This window comes from Phalaenopsis equestris, unplaced genomic scaffold (assembly GCF_001263595.1).
Source record: "Phalaenopsis equestris unplaced genomic scaffold, ASM126359v1 Scaffold000094, whole genome shotgun sequence".
Taxonomy (NCBI): Eukaryota; Viridiplantae; Streptophyta; class Magnoliopsida; order Asparagales; family Orchidaceae; genus Phalaenopsis; species Phalaenopsis equestris.
In genome coordinates this window covers 7088345-7105661 of record NW_018164536.1, presented here as the reverse complement: position 1 = coordinate 7105661, position 17317 = coordinate 7088345, and the positions used below count along the sequence as shown (strand labels likewise).

At 34.7% G+C, this 17317-nt stretch overlaps 2 protein-coding genes across 8 annotated transcripts in view; both read left to right on the top strand.

The window, feature by feature from the left end:
• LOC110020148 (small RNA degrading nuclease 5-like) overlaps positions 1–17317 on the top strand; it is a 112642-nt gene that overhangs the window by 71475 nt on the left and 23850 nt on the right. For all 7 annotated transcript variants that reach the window (XM_020718145.1, XM_020718144.1, XM_020718143.1 and 4 more), the window contains 3 exons: positions 8224–8279; positions 13948–14008; positions 14160–14427. In XM_020718145.1, coding sequence (XP_020573804.1) covers positions 8224–8279; positions 13948–14008; positions 14160–14427 — 385 coding nt within the window. The remainder of the gene's footprint in view (positions 1–8223; positions 8280–13947; positions 14009–14159; positions 14428–17317) is intronic.
• LOC110020149 (probable 4-hydroxy-tetrahydrodipicolinate reductase 1, chloroplastic) lies at positions 509–1153 on the top strand. Its single transcript, XM_020718149.1, is given in 1 exon segment — positions 509–1153. A coding segment is annotated over 1 exon segment (537 nt). The 5' UTR covers positions 509–593; the 3' UTR covers positions 1131–1153.

The window sequence follows — 17317 nt, the reverse complement described above, 5'->3', positions numbered from 1 at the left end:
TATATATATATATATATATATGGTCGCCGGATTTAGCTGGAAAGGCCAATGTAAGACGTTTCCGCCGCAATTTCAACTTCTGGGGCTTAAGACAGCATTAAAGCCTAATTTTGAAGTTCTTAGTAAGCGAATTCCTAGAGACAATGAGTTCGCTTAGCCTCAATACTACCCTTATCTCATGGGAAGTCCGAGGCTGCGCAATTCCTTGTTTGATAAGAGCAGGAGCTGCCCTTGGAGACCCAACACTTCCATTGTCAGAGCTTATGCTGCTACAAGTCTTTTTAAAACTCCGGCCACCGAACGGCCAGGCCTTTCTTTTCTAATCTTGATAAATGGGTGTGCTGGAAGAATGGGCATGGCGGTTGCTGATGCAGCAGGCCTCCAATTAGTTCTTGTAACATTCAGCAATTTGGAGAAATTGAATAGAACTTTACAAATTGGTAATGTATAGGTTATGATCCACGGTCCATCTGAAAGAGAGAATGTCCTTTCTGCCGTATATGATGAATATCCCATTGTTATCGTGGTTGACTATACAGTGCCTGATGCAGTGAATGGAAATGCTGAACTTTATTGCAAACTAGCCATTTGTGATGGGCACAACGGGAGGAGACAGGGAATTGTTGTATAAGACGGTAAAAGATGCAAATGTTTATGCAGTAATTTCTCCACAGATGGGGAAACAGGTTGCTGCATTTCTTGCAGCTATGGAAATCATGGCTGAGCAGTTTCCTGGAGCATTTTCAGGCTATTCATTGCAGGTGATGGAATCTCATCAAGCAGGCAAACGAGATGCGTCTGGTACAGCTAAAGCTTTTATTTCTTGCTTTCAGAAGCTGGGTGTCTCATTTTACGTCAACAAGATAAAGATGATCAGAGATCCTAAGAAACAACTAGAGATCGTGGGTGTTCCTGAATAGCATCTTGAAGGCCATGCATTCCATATGTACCTTCTCACTTCGCCTAACGAGACAGTATCATTCGAGTTCCAGCACAACGTCTGCGGTTGCTCGATATATGTTGAGGGCACAATTGATGCTGCCATTTTTCTTTACAAGAAGATCCATTCCAAAGCTGACAAAAGAATATTTGACATGATAGATGTCTTGCGGGAGGGAAATATGCGGTGATTTTTTTCCTTGGGGAGGCTCAATTTTTATATATGTTTAGATGTGCAGGTTTTGCGGTAAATAAATGCTTTTTATAAATGGTAATGGGACTAACTTTTTTTTTTGTAATCTTTTTTTTCTTTTTAAAAAGAAATTTGAGTAATTAGGAATAGAAAGATGATTCAGCTATTTGACTTTACCCCAAAATCAAACCCCAAGTGATTTTGGACTAACTAACTAACTATATATATTTTTTTCTTGAGAAAGCCCAAAGGCTAATATATTAAAAGAAAATAAGGATACATATAGATTGTGTGGAAGGGCCCAAGCATGACACCCTTCCCCCACGATAACCATCACCCACAAATGATTCAAAAAAAAAGAGAAAATACAGAAAATTACAAGAGACTTAAAGAAAAAAAACAAAAAATGCCAAAAAACGTAGTATCGGTAGCTAGAGAGCGACCCAATTTTGCTTTGCCTTTACCTTTAGTTCTAGGAAAGGAGCCATCTAATAAATTGGTAAGATGAGTGTCATTGTCAGTAGTGACCAAAGTATCATTCAATAAGTTTCCAAGCTCAAGTCGGCCTCCAGTCTTCTTCTTCCTTCTGGAATAGACCTGGCATTCCTTATTCGAAGATTGGCTGGCCTGATCAGTGGATTGGTCTAAATTGTGTCCTACATGTGTGAGATGTTAAACATTTAGAAGTAACTGCTTGTTGTATCAGTTGATCTTTGATTGAATTAAAGAAGCACTCTCGTGTGTCTTGGCATGTAAGTGAGTCTTCTTCAATAACAGTGAGTGGTATAAACACTTTTGGATCTGTACCTGTAGTAGGATGATCTTCATCAGGAACTGCAATGTTGGGTAAATGATCGGTTTGCACCTTCTCAGCAGGGATGGTAAGTGGTTGATCTTTAGCGATATTCAAAACATGTCTTGTGGTAGCTTTCTCTCTAGATGGAACAGATATGTTTAGATTACATCCTTATTCACTTGATCTTTAGATTTCAAATTAGGATGAAACTTATGACATTTATCAAGTGTATGCCCAAACATCTTACAATGAGAACAGTAAGGCGGTCTATGCTCTATGACAATTTGTTGCCAATATCCATTATGAGTTGTGCCTAACCCGACTTCAGTAACATCTGGTAAAGTAATATCTCTTTCCACAAGTATTCTGGTCACAGAAGTTTTGGTTAGGTTGAAAGTTGGTAGATCTAGCTTCATATGGTCCCCAAATATGGCCCCAATAGAGTAAATAACCTGATGATGAAAAAAGTGCAGCTTGAGACCTGGTAGACTGAACCACACCAGTACATTAGGAGGTTCATGATTGGGGTCAAAATCAGGAGACCACTTGAGTAGCTTCATTGATTTACCAGCAATGCTGAGATATTTTTTGGAGAAAATCCGAGTGTAGTCTTCAGTCACGGTTAATTGAATCAATACACGTCTCCCATCTATGAGCCCCACTTTCCAGTTTCTTGCTAATTTGAGATCATCAAAGCTTTTCCTGATAACTTCCATAGGTGGGTGCCCCCACTGAAATTTTTCAATAAGAGCAAAATTGAATTTGTCAGTCAGGATTGAAATGTCTAACTCCGAGAAAAAGAATGTTGTTTTTTCTACTTTTTCTGCTTGTATTCTTAATAAATGGGCAAGTCACCAACAACCGCCGTCTCCACCTGATGATTACCCACCACGTGGGCTAAGAAGGCTTTGTCAGGTTCAACCGAAGAAGAAGGAAGCTCCATCACAACAATTAAAAACCCTGTCAAGTCGGTCAGAGGGCAGGAATGACGAGCCGAAGACGGTCAAGAACCGAAGAGACTAAGCACTCGGTGCTGTCGAGCTGAGTCGAGGAGGAAACGAGCACGCAACCCCTTCCCGTGTTCAGTGATGAAGGAAGATGAAGGAGGAAGACATGACCCCTTCCCGTCTTCCGTGAGATGTAATCGAACAGCGACGACGAAATGCGAACTCTATCAGCTTCGAACAGAGACGACGAGACGGGAGCTGCAGTCGACGTCAAAGCAGTGCGAGTCGGCAACAACTGAGAGGACGGAGAGACGACGTCGGAGAAATGATCTTATGCGGTAAAGGTTTCTAGGGTTTGACATGGGTCGAAACCCTAGCAGAGCCGAGCGTGGGAGACGACATCTTTTAACTAACTAACTATATATATATATATATTCCAATGATATTTTTCAAATCAAATATTGTCACCGAATTCGTAATACATCTACTGACAAACAAACAAAAGATGATTCTTTTTAAAACCCAAAATAAAATTTTGTGTGCAATCGAGACACGCATTTCAAATTTATTTATTTTTTTTTAAATCATGCTTTTGTGCTTCAAGCATTTCTAAATGTAATATTTTGCCTCAAAAGATGTGTGAGTATTTAATAATATGCAATTGCATCATATAAATGCTTCAAATATTATATTACAACTTGCTAGAACATAAAAAACTATGTAATTGCTCATTGTAAATGCATTAAACATCATGAAATGACACCTTACAAAAACACATAATATTGTATAATTGTATAATTGCATTTTGCAAGTGCATTATGCATGAAGATGCATATACATAAGCATGTTAGTCCGCATGGGTTCCATGTTAAACGATTATATTTGTTTGTCTTGAGAATGTTGTGGGCTAATTTGAAATTTTTTAAAATATCTTGCTCTAAGAAGTGTACAGATCACTTTGTAAAAGCATGCATAAATTTCTAAATATATGAATTCTGAAAGCCCGCATATGTTTTGATTTTTATGTTAAATTTTCAATTAAAAGGTATGAGGACGTTGTGAGGGCCAACTTAAAATCAAAAGCTTAAATCGTCTGCATTTGCTCCAGCTAGATTGCTTAATGTTTTAGTAAACAGTTTGAGAATGCTATGCAGGCTAGTTTAATTCAATTGCATGTGTTCCACCAAATTGAATAAGTCTTAAATTTGAACAGTTTGAGAATGATGTGCGGGTTAAAATGATATTTTTACTCAAATTATTATGAAAACTGTAAAAACAAACTTGAGTGGGAATTCTTAGAATTCTTGTTTTTTAATCTTCAACCCTAATGTTACACATATAGGTAAATTGGTCCCTCCTAAATTACAAATTTATCAAGTATGTCTAGCTTAAACATAAAAAGGTAAAAATTCTGAATTAAACATATATAGAAAGAATAAAACCAATCAAGGAGTTTCTCAAATTATCTCCAATTAATAGGTAGTTCTATACTTTATATTTTCACACCCTCTCAGACAGGGTCGTAAATATTATAGAGGCCAAGCTTGGTATTAAAATCTGAGAAGTTGCTTAACAGAAGAGCTATGCCCTAGAATGGCATAATTACCCCATAAAACGGTGTAGCTATGTCGAAGCCTGGTGTACGACCATACAACAAATCTGACGTAATTAAGCCTCAGTGTAGCGTATTTAAGCTGCAAGGTCGCGTTATTACACCAGTGTACAAATTACTCAACTTAGTTTTCTGGCTTCATAACATGTATTCAACCCTTGTATATGCACAAAACCACCAAAAACAACTTTTACATGTGCAAATCATGATAAGTAAAGAAGAAAAACGATATTTAAAGCAGTTAAATTTCATAAATTTACATTGTATCCATGAACTCTCATTTCCAATCATCATAAGCTTTTATTCTACTCTCCTCTTCTAACTTCAGCAAAAGTGGAATAGATTTGTTCTCATGTTCCTGTCTCATTTAGTCCGATTCATCGGTTAGTCTCAATAGAACTTTGATAGTTCTCGATGATGGACTTATACATCATGGCATCAAGCGGATATTTTGACATAAATGTTTCGAACATATCTAATTGAAGCAATATTTTGTAAAGGTGTTGAAATTTTGGGTGACGCTTAGCTCTACTTGACGAAGATCATGTTGTTTGGTTTTGTTCTCAAACAACTTTGCAGTATTCTCAGTACTTGACTAAGTCTCTCTTATAGCCTTCCAGTTTTCATTGGTTGTTTTGTAGAGCAAGAAATTTTCTCTTATGTCAATAGCCATTGAGTTGACTAACCAAGACATAATCATATGGCCTTAAATCTTCCATGTATGATGGTTATGATCAGTGAGCTCAAGAACTGTGCCCTTTTCTGTGAGATATTTCTCTTTTTTTCCATGAATGTACATAAACACAAATCTGGACCATTGAAGAAAGTTATGGCCATTGAGTTTGTAGTTTGTGATAAAGGAAAAGAGGTTAAAGGCGGTTTAAACACAATTAATGGTCTTTGACTCAGAACTAACATTCAAAGTAGAAGTAGACATCTTCATGTCGTACTTGGTCATAAACCTTATGCATGTTTAGGGCTGGATAAGGGAAAACTTGGCTGGCTGCAGCTTGCTAGCAAACCTTGGCTGCAACTTGCTAACCAACCTTAGGTGCAACTTGCTAGCCAACCTTGGTTGCAGGTTTTTTGGCCGCCACTCTGCTTGGTCTGATCCTTTTCAAGGCAGGTCAGCTTGGCTGGGAAGGATCAATGAAGAATGTTGGGCCACTAGAGGGATGGCCTGTAGACTGTTTGGAAGGATTCTGACTGTTGCAAGGAGAATTTTGGCTGTTGGAGAGTCTCCAGAGGCTGTAGGATCGAGTAGAGGAGGGCCTGCAGACTAGCTGAAGGGATTTTGGTGGTTGCAGCGAGGATTATGTTCGAATGGAGCCTGTGACTCGTGCGTGCGAGACAAGCGAAGCAAAGGCTTCTATGTACTTTGTGATGTTGCATCTGTCTTCCGTGAATCGGTAGATCAAAGGCGAAAGCAAGGGCTTCAACTCTTATGCCACGCACGCACAGGAAGGAGACAAACGACCAAGTGAAAACAAAGATTAACGCGCTAGTGTCGAAGACAAATGGCGCTGACTAGAACGGTCAGAAGAAGCTCTGATACCTTGTAGAAAAACGTAAGGGGAAATTCTTAGAATTCTTTTTGTTTAATCTTCGACCCAAAGGTTACATCCATAAGTAAGCCGGTCCCTCTTAATTTATAATCTTACCAAAAATATCTACCCTAAACATGGAAAGGAAATTATTTCGAAATAAACGTAAATAAGAAGGGAATAAAACTAATCAAGGAGTTTCTCAAATTGTCTCCAATTAGCTGATCCTTCTATATTTTCACAAAAAAACAATCAAATCAAATGAGTCACACAATCTATAAAATAAATTTACAAGTCCAAATCAATTAATCTAGTTATTTTCCTCATAAGGGCAAGAGTTGATGAGTTTAGTACTTTCAATAATGTCCAAATAACAATTATAAAATTTGTAAGTCCTACCCAACTAGTTTGATCTTCCTCCTCTTAAATACTGGAGTTGACAAGTGTAGTACTTTAAATAATGTCCAAAAAATAAATATAAATACAAGTTTGAATCAGTTTAGTCAGATTATTCTTTTTAAGGACCAGAGTTGATGAATCTAGTAATTTTAAAAATGTCCAAATAAAAAGTATAAAAATTTACAAGTTTAAATCACTTTGTCCAATCATCTTCATTACGGTTAGAGTTAATGTGACTAGTATTTTAGAGATATTTAAATGTCAACATTTAAAATAAATTATATACTTAAGTATTTCAAATGTTCAAATCTTCGATGAAAGTCGAGTTAGAATATCTCAATTGAAGTAATCAATTCTTAAATCAACTCTCAAATTAAGATCTCAAAATAATAAATTGAGATACTCAAGTTAAAATCAATCCACTAAAGGCTTAAAACAAACAAATCAAAGCATTTATGTTAAAATCAACTGCATCAAAACTTAAAGCAAACTCCATTCACATTTCATAACAATTTGTCAAAGGTGATAAATTTTTTATTGAATTTAGCTCATAGAGTGCAAATGTTATATCGAGGGTATCATTATATTCATACTCAAAGTAATATCACGTCATTAAGAACATGGCTCGAGTAGTCTTACAACTCCACAAAAATAGCGGTTATGATCGAAGTCATCTGACCTTGTGGTTTGTCGTCAGTAGCTCGTATGTTCCCAAATGATTTTTTATCATTTAAGTTGTGAACCATAATGGTACTTTTAATTGACATAAAATTTTTATGTCAGCTAATGTCGATTTAAATTTATTCTCTCAGACAAACATTCACCTTATATCTATAAGAATCCCTTAGATAATGTAACCCATGATTACTAACAAGGATTTTTCAATCAAGTTGGATCGACAATCTCCTCTAATCAAGTAGATTAGGGACCAGGACGACCCGGGACGAGGAAACCATAGGATTTTGATTGGATTTGTCATCATTTTTACCACCATCCTCTTTAACTATGTTGTTATTATATGTTGAATATTTAGTGTTAATGACTAGTCTTAATCGAAAATATTTTTGGGTTGTCGGAGGGCTAATTGACCATAGACGCAATATGAGAAACCTATAACCCCAAATAAGGAAATTCTCTCAAAATGAGAGTGAAATCTCTAGGGAGTGTCTTCTCTACAATCTAGCTTCCAAAAATTTAATCTGGAATATATAACTGAAAACTTTCTCAACAACGAGAGTCCAGGGGGCAAATTCTCGAAGGCCACAAAATTAATCCTACCAATTACCGAACTGGCGTGAAGTGAGTAAGGTGGACTATTAGGCTTGGTGTAATATGGTTGATGTGGAATTAATGGAGATGTAATTGACAAAAAAATTAAATTTTTTATTTTCCTTTTTTTTTTTTTTGAAAGAACATTTTTTTTATAAAATTAAATTTTTTATTTTCCTTTTCCTTTTTTTTTTTTTTGAAAGAACATTTTTTTTATATTTTTAATGACAACTTCTTTAACATGTCTGCTCAATCTAGTCAAGCTGATTTTTTATGAAACTTATTCTATTTTATTAATTCGAATTTATGCTTTTAGTTTGTATTGTTCCATTGGCAGGATTTGATATCTGTCAGTTATTTATGTTCTAGCAACGTTCTAGTTTAGTTGCTCTTGTGGTTCCTTAATGAATTTTTCTAAATTCCTTTTTGGAGCATATTGAAATTTGTTTTTTATTTTATTTTTAATATTCTTTTTTTGCAACTTTATTTTTGCAGCTCTATTTATTTCTTATTCTTTGATGCAGGTTGTGCTAGACAAGCTTGTTAAACCTTTCAACTCTATCCTTGATTACAATACTAGGTATGCTTAATAATTAATATCAACTACTCTACCAGGGATAGTATTTCCCTCGGCTATCAATTTGGCTTAAGCTCATCTGGGATAGTGCATTTTTCTTCTTCATTGAATAGCTTAAGCATATGCTTTGGGTTTGGTGATCCAGCTGATCTTTTTGATGAAATTAATCTTCTAATTTTTTAAACTTACATAACGCTTTTTTGGAACTGACCCAAGGTGTTAACTCTTTGTAGTCAATTCCTTAACCTAGTTCTTTTGGCTTTGAGTCTTATGCTTTTGTACAATTTGCTCATGGCAAACTAACCCTTGGTTAAATTAAAACAAGGACGCCTTTGATAAGGACTATCAATCTTAAATATGTAACAAGAAGACTTTATTTGGTTATCCAATTACTTGATCATTTCGTACATTTTTTTATTGAATTGTAAATCTTGGTTCAAAATGGACTATATAGTTCATGGCTAGAGTGATCTATGCAAATCATGTGTGGTGATATTCACACTAGCGAATTCTTAAAAGTTGCAAGAACTCTGGTTGACTGTCTTTTTTTTTTGTTTATGTCCTTGTAAAATATGCATTTGGTGATTGTATGAGAATGGGGCATGTTTTCTGGTGTTATTCATTATCTCGTTTGATTTGGCTTATGGTTGCAGCTTACTTCAAATTCATCTTTTAGACCATTACGCCATTTTCCTGTTTCAGCGCGTGGCCGGTTTTTATTGTATATCTAAGTCAATAACCGTTCATCCCTGGTATGGAACTCTGTGGGAGAGTGTTGTTCCAACTGTTCTTAACAGACTGATTTGTTGTTGTTGCTTTCTTTGTGTGATTAGCTACTTTATATGTGATGACCTCACCTATGGCTTGGATTTATTAAGATGGGATTAGACAGTCGAACGGTAAAAATCAATTTTCTTCATTAATTAATAATTATTCAAATAAAATTAATGGGTCACTAACGAAAGAAAATTAATTAAAATAATTAAAAAAAAATTACATTCCTCCAAATTGATTGTCTTATATAAACATTCCCTTCTGTCGCCCTTTTTCAAATTTAAGTTTAAATTGAAATTGTTCCATTTAAAATAACATGAGCTATCAATCAACTAGTAAATGTTGATATTTCTAAACTACAACAATGTACAACTACAACAACAAGCCTTTATCCCCTAATTGGGTCGGCTGTATGAATTTTTTTCTCCATTGTGTCCAAGTGAAAGTTATATTTTTATTTAATTCTAATAAATTAAGATCATTTTTATACAACATACCCAAATCTTTTTAGGTCTACCTTCTACCTTCCTTAACATTCTTCAAATCTAAAACATCTACTCTCTTAATTGGCTTATCAGGTGATCGACATTTAATTTGACCAAACCATCTATGGAAACTCTCTCTAATCTTCTCTGCCATTGGAGCTACTCTAATTACAATAACATAGTGAAAATAATAATAATAATAATATGCATGCTAGTCAATAACAACAACAACAAGCCTTTATCCCACTAACGTGGGTCGGCTACATGAATCTTTTTTTCTCCATTGCGTCCTATTGAATGTCATATTTTCATTCAATTCTAATAAATTTAGATCATTTTTTATACGATATGCCCAAGTCTTTTTATGTCTACCTCTGCCTTTCTTAACATAAGTCGAATCTAAAACATCTACTCTTTTAACTGGATCATCAGATGGTCGATATTTAATGTGACCAGACCATCTGAGACGACTCTCTTTAATTTTACCTGCCACTGGGGCTACACCAACTCTATCACAGATATATTCATTTTGCATTTTGTCTCTAAATGTCAAGCCACTCATCCACCTAAGCATTCTCATCTTAGGAGCACTTTACTTTGTTTTATGCTTCTCTTTTAAAGGCCAACATTCTGCATCATAGAGCATTGCAGGTCTCACCACCATCTTATAATATTTTTCTTTCAGTCTAAGTAGTACTTTTCTATCACACAATAGGCCCAATGCATTCCTCCACTTCAATCAACCAACTTGAATTCTATTAATAACATCCCCATCTATATCACCACACTTTAAACAATAGACCCGAGATATCTAAAGTGTTCACACCTTTTAATGATTTGATCGCCCATTGTTCCAACTCTGCCACTAGAGCTACTACCATGAAAATTTCATTCCATGTATTTAGTTTTAGTTCAACTCAAACGAATGTCTTTTGTCTCCAACGTAAACCTCCATAATTCAAGTTTTTTCTTAACTCTTTCTCTAATCTTATGCACAAGAAGGATATCATCAACGAAAAGCAGACGCTAAGGTGCATCCTCCTGTAAATGTTCAGTAAGACCATCAATAACTAAAGCAAAAAGATATGGGCTTAAAGCCGATTACCAATTTAATCCATCTAAAATACGAAAGTATTGGGTCAATAAAAATATCTAGTCAATCCTCCTCCTTTTCAAACACAAGTAACAACTCTAGTGTACATATTTTTTAACTCTAGTATACATATTTTTAATGACTTGAATATAAGTCATATCAACACCTTTCTTCTATAAAACTCATTTCTCTTGGAACCTTATCGTAGGCTTTTTCTAAATCAGTAAAAATAATATACAGATCCTCCTTATTCTTTTTATACTTCTCCATCAATCCTCTCAATAAATGTATAGCTTCCATAGTAGACCTGCCCGTCATAAATCCGAACTGATTTTGAGAAATCTTTGTAGTACATCTTAACCTATGTTCAATTACCCTCTCCCATAACTTTAAAGTATGAAACATCAACTTAATTCCTCTATGACTTGTACTCTTATGCATTCTTAAAAATTGGTACCAAAATAATCTTCCTCTACTCAGACATTTTTTTAGTTTTTAAAATAATATTAAAAAGTTTAGTAAGCAAAATAATATTAAAAAGTTTAGTAAGCCAAGAAACTCCCAAATCTCTTAAATATTTCCACACTTCAATTGGGATATCATTTGGTCCTATTGATTTTCCATCATTGGTTTAATTTAAAGCCTCATAAACTTTTTTTTACTAATGCGACGATTAAAATAAAATATATTATTATTATTAATGATATTATGATCATATTTTTAGAAAATTCATTGAAAAGTTTATCAAATAGCTCACCCACCTATGCTGAATGTTTTTTTTCTAAGAACACTTCTTGGTTTTCATCTTTAATACACTTTATTTGAGTTAAATTTTTTACTTTTCTTTTCTCTTTGTTTTGCTAGTTTATACTTATATTTTTCACTATCTTTAGTATCTAATTTATTATAAAGATCACTAAAAGCAGAATTTTTAGCAGCACAAATTGTTCTTTTACACTCCCTACGGGTCACCTTATATTGTTCTTTGTTCTCTAATCTTTTACATTTAAATCAATTCTGATAACACAACTTCTTATATTTTATTTTTTCTTGCACAATATTATTCTATCAACTATTTTTATTTATAAAAATATCTCCTTCTAATTCTCCAAGTACATCTTTTGTCACTTGTTTAATACAGTTTGTTACTTTATCCCACATAGAATTTGATTCTTCATTAACATCCAAATCCTAAAATATGTAATTTTACTCGTAAAAATAATTTTATTTGTATCTTTTAGGTGTCACTATCTAATTCTATGACAATGATTCATTAGTATTCTACTGTAACTCTTTATCTTAAAATTCTGAACTAATAATCGATGTTGAATACTTAATTTCTCAGTTTGAATGACATTACATTCTTTACATTCTTCACGATTTCTGCTTCTGATAAGAAAATAATCAATTTGTGTTTTATTAGATTTATTCTTATATATAATAATATGTTTATCTTTTTTTCTTAATAAAGTATTAGCAATAATAAAATCATACGCTGAATAAAACCTAATATGACTCTACATTTTTTATTAATCACTCCAAAATCATAGCCACCATGAATATTTCTAAAATCTTTTACTTCTCTACCAATGTGTTCATTTAAATCTTCTCCATTAAAAAGTCTTTCTTCGCGAGCTATCATTTGTATTAATTTTTTTAGGTCATTCCAAAATTTTTCTTTTGAACTTATATCTAAACATACTTGAGAATCATAAGCACTTATAATATTAAAAATATTATTGTACTTATTTCAAATTCCATTAATTTTCACAACATTATCTTTTAAACTCTTATCTATAATTACACCTACACTATTCTATTATGACTCCTATCTGAATACCAAGGTTGGAGACCTAAACTATCAATCTCCATAGTCTTTTCTCAGACCCATTTAGTTTCTTGAATACATTAGATATTTATCTTCTTGTGAACCATAATGTTAACTAATTTTATTAATTAACCTGTAAGAGTATATATATTTCAATATTCTATCATAATATTATTTCATGGAGTAACTTCTTTACTCACATTTGTCTGTAATGTGGGAACTCATACCTATTTGACATTACACGGGCGTCGGTGTAGCGGCCCTTGCACACTTTTTACCGCATTCAGTTTATACAGCACGTTGTTTTCAAGGGACAACCTAGCATTTACACAAGGTTCTAAGGCATTCATGTCATGATTTTCGACGAATTTTAAGTTGGTTGTTGACTATCTAATGCAAACCTCCACTTTTCATATCTGGGGATTGGGATCCAACAGTGACAGTATTTATATGCATGCTAGTCAAATATAATAATTTAGTATAAGAAAATAAGTGTCAATTTTTTATTCAATCATGACCATTCCAAAATTTTTAAATCATTCTCCTATGTAGTCTATTATATTATCTTATCATATCATTTACATCCATCTTTTGTAACTATGATGAGGGTTTTTTTCTCATTTTTGAGGACTAGTTACATACTTGAGCCTATTGTTAGAACACGACATATTGGGGGATGCTTTGTCCCAATTCTCTCCTACCTATCTATTATAAATATGTTGTTTGATGAGTTAGGGTTCATTTTGGTTTTCTGATTTCAGATTTCCGCCTCTAGGTGGTTTTCCTTGCTAGAGTTGTTTCCAAGGATAGGTGGTGCTTCGGCTATATCTTGCTCCAAGGGAACGATGACCTTTAGCTACCTCCCCTACGCACTCTTGCGCTTAACCATTGTTATCCAGCCAGTGCAAGCCATTCCATCCATCAGTTTGCTGCCACCCTACCCCTTTCCAGTTTCCAGCCGTCGGCCTGCTTCTTACCTCCTTCCCTCCTGTTCCCAACCGCCGCCCCACCTTCTATCCCACCATCAATCTCTGTGCCATCTCCTTCCACCAGCCTTACTACACTGGCCACCTGAGACCCTCTTCTCCATGCTTCCCACCACTAGCCTCCCAGCCTTCCCTGTTCTACCCATCCATTTCCATCCTTGCCCTACTCAACTGCCAAACACCAAGCCTTGACATCTCTGTCCTTGGATGTCACTTTCAGGCCCTAGTCGGATATTCATGTTGTGTTTTTGTTTTCGTTTGAATCTTGATTGTAACCTTAGTTTTTTTTATCTTAATAATATTTGCTTCCATTATTGTGATTTAACTCCAGTATCAATCCGTTTCATTTAGTAATTAATACTTGAAATGTTATGCTTTCAAACCAAAGAAATTGCAGTGTCTCATCTTTTGATAAAATAGCGTAGTTATTGCTTCGATTTGTTCAAAAAAATTTCTACATCATTTCTTTAGACTTTTTGTCTAAATTTGTTGATTATTTGGTCAGGTACAGTGGAATTACTGAGGAGATGCTGAATGGGGTGACAACAATGCTCAAGGATATCCAGGTATGTCAACGTTTTGTATTTGATTTTGTACATGTTGGTTGTAAATGTAAAAATTGAAGGTTAGGTGTTAGATAAGTACATTAGAACTGGTTGGTATGTATGTAAATGTCCCTGTTTGGAAGATTTACACTGATTTTTATTACTTCTACAGGAAGAGTTTCTTAAACTCGTTTACAAAGAAACTATCCTTGTCGGGCACTCACTTGAGAATGATCTGTCAGCAATGAAGATATCTCATCAGTTAATAATTGATTCTGCTATTTTATACAAAAACCCCTGTAGCGAGGGGCATAAGACAGCTTTGAGAGTACTATCTGAAAAGTTTCTTTCGAGGCAGATCCAAGCATCAGGAAAAGGACACGATAGTGTTGAAGATGCGAGAGCAGCCTTAGAACTAGTATTGCTGAAATTCAAATATGGTGAGTATTTATTCATATCCTGACTTTTCCGAGTACTTCCTAATGTAAGAAAGAAACTGTACATGTAGCAACTCATAAAGCTGCAGTAAGGAATTTTATTGTTTCTGCTGTTCAACTTTCTATTTTAAATTCTAATGCATTCGTATTCATCCTGTTCTTTTAACAAAATTCTTTTTTGTATATTTCATTGTTTATTTTTGTGCTACATTGGATTCTCTTTTAAGTGATGTTTTGTGTGAAGCACACTGAGAAGATCATTTAACATACTTTTTACAGGGATTAAATTGAACTCAATGTAGTTTTTTTTTTTTCTTTTTTTTTCTTGAATGAAAAGCGAGGGTTGCGGGTGTTATTAGTAGAATTCAAGTTGTTTGGTTGAAGTTGAGGAATGCATAGGGCCCATTATGTGATAAAAAAGTACCACTTAGACTGAAAGGAAATTTTATAAGATGGTGGTAAGACCTGCAATGCTTAGTGGCGTAGAATGTTGGCCTTTAAAAGAGATGCATAAAACAAAGTTAAGTGTTGCTGAGATGAGGATGCCAAGTGGATGAGTGACTTGACACGTAGAGACAAAATGCGAAATGAATATATCCGTGATATGGTTGGTGTAGCTCCCGTGGCAGATAAAATTAGAGAGAGTCGTCTTAGATGGTTTGGTCACATTAAATATTGTTCATTTGATGATCCTGTTAGGAGAGTGGATGTTTTAGATTTGATTTATATTAAGAAAGAAAGAGGTAAACTTGAAAGACTTGAGCATATTGTATAAAAATTGATCTCAATCTATTTGAATTAAATGAAAATATGACACTCAATAAGACATAATGAAGAAAAAAGATTCATGTGGCCAACCCCACTTAGTGGGATAAAGGCTTGTTGCTGTTGTTGAATGGCAAGCGAGGGTTTTAATCCAAAAACAGTGATATTTTTATCATTGCGCAAGAAACGTTAAAAGATTGTGCAGAGGAGATAAGAATTTCTTTGATTTTTTGGCAGGGATGTTATTTTTCTAAGCCTATGTTCCATTACCCTATTCTATAACCTTATTATTTGATCATAAGTTTGATTCCTTCATAACTATCATAATTCTGAATCTCATTTTTTTTCAAATACTAAAACCAAAATATTTCTAAAGTCATTTAATATCTATTATCTACGATTTCATTGAATGGATTTGCTAATGAAACAACTTCGATATATCCCATTATCTTTTAATTTAAAGCAATAGATCATATGTACCAAAAATTTAAATTTTATGCATTTTCTTTAGGGCTAAATCAATATCATACTTATACTTTTTAAAAAAGATTTATTCTTTAAAACCCTCATTTAGTAATTGGCGCAGGGCTCCCTAGGGGCTGAATCGATTCAGGGAGCAGGGTCGACCAGTCTATGTTTATGGGTTAGGGCTGTCGCCCCATGGGAGGGGCTTCCCCCTCCTAATATATATATATATTTTAAAGCCCAATGACTAATATATTAAATAAGAAAAGGGTACATAGATTTTGTGGAAGGTCCCAAATATGGCACCCAGCTCACACAAAAATTATCAAATCATATGATTCTAAAAAAAGAGAAAATACAACAAAATACATAAGAGATCTAAATAAAAAACTAAAAATTGTCAAAATTAGAGTATCAGGCAGCTGGAGAGCGACCCAATTTTGTCTTGCATCTGCCTCTAACTTTAGGGAAGGAGCGGGCTAATAAATTGGTCAGATGAGTGTCATTGTCAATAGTAACTAATGTATCATCCAATAGATTTCCTAACTCGAGTCGTCATCCGTTTTTTTTGTTCCTCCTTGTATAGACCTGTCATTCCTCATCCGAAGATTGACACGTTTTGACTCACCTGATCAGCGGAATGGTATGAAGTGTGCAGGATATGTGTAGGTTGTTGAATATTAGAAGTAACTACTTGTTATACCAACTGATCTTCTATCGGGTCGAAGGAGTACTCTGGTGTCTCTGGACATGTAAGTGGGTCTTTTTCTTCAATAACAGTAAGTGGTATCAGCACATTTGTATCTGCACTTGTAGTAAGGTGTTCTTCATCTGGAACTGTGATGTTGGAAAGAGGATCGGATTGGACCTTCTCAGCAATGATGGTAGGTGACTGATCTTTTGCGACATTCGGTCTTAGATGAGGATGCAAGCGATAACAAATAGTAGAACTGTGACCAAACATACTACAATGAGAGTAATAAGGAGTATGTGGTTTTATCTCAACCTTTTGCCAATACCCGTTGTGAATAGTGTCAATTCATATTTCATCCGGAGCTGGTTGAGTGATATCTCTCTCAACTAACACAGAAGTCACAGAGGGTCTGGTGACAGCAAGCGTAAGACTATCCACCTTAAGAGACTTACCGTAAGCAGTTGCTAAAGAGTAGAGGATTTCTATGTTAAACATATGTAATTTTAACCCTGCAAATTTTATCCAAACTGAAATGATAGGGGACTCCGCTTTTGGATCAAAATCGATAGTCCATTTCAGAATTTTTATAAAACGATTGTCGATCTTAATAATTTTTCGAGAGAAAATGCGAGTGTAATCGGCATCGTGAGATAGCTGAATAAGTATATGCCAACCATCTAGTAGACTAATGTTCTCACTGCCCAATAGTTTCATAGCATTAAATTCTTTCCTAATGATCTCCAGTTTTGGAAAACCATAAAGGAATTTCCCAACTAGAGCAAAATGCCAAGAGGACGCTAGAGTATCAGTTTCAACCTCAGTGAGAATAAGTGCAGGTTTCCAATTTTTTTCAAGTTTTTTAATAAAAGTGTGATCACCGCCACCTTCGATAGCCGCGTGGTACGATTTTGGAACATTTCAGGACTTACTGATAGCAAAAGCAGACACTGAACCAGGAGGGGCACGACC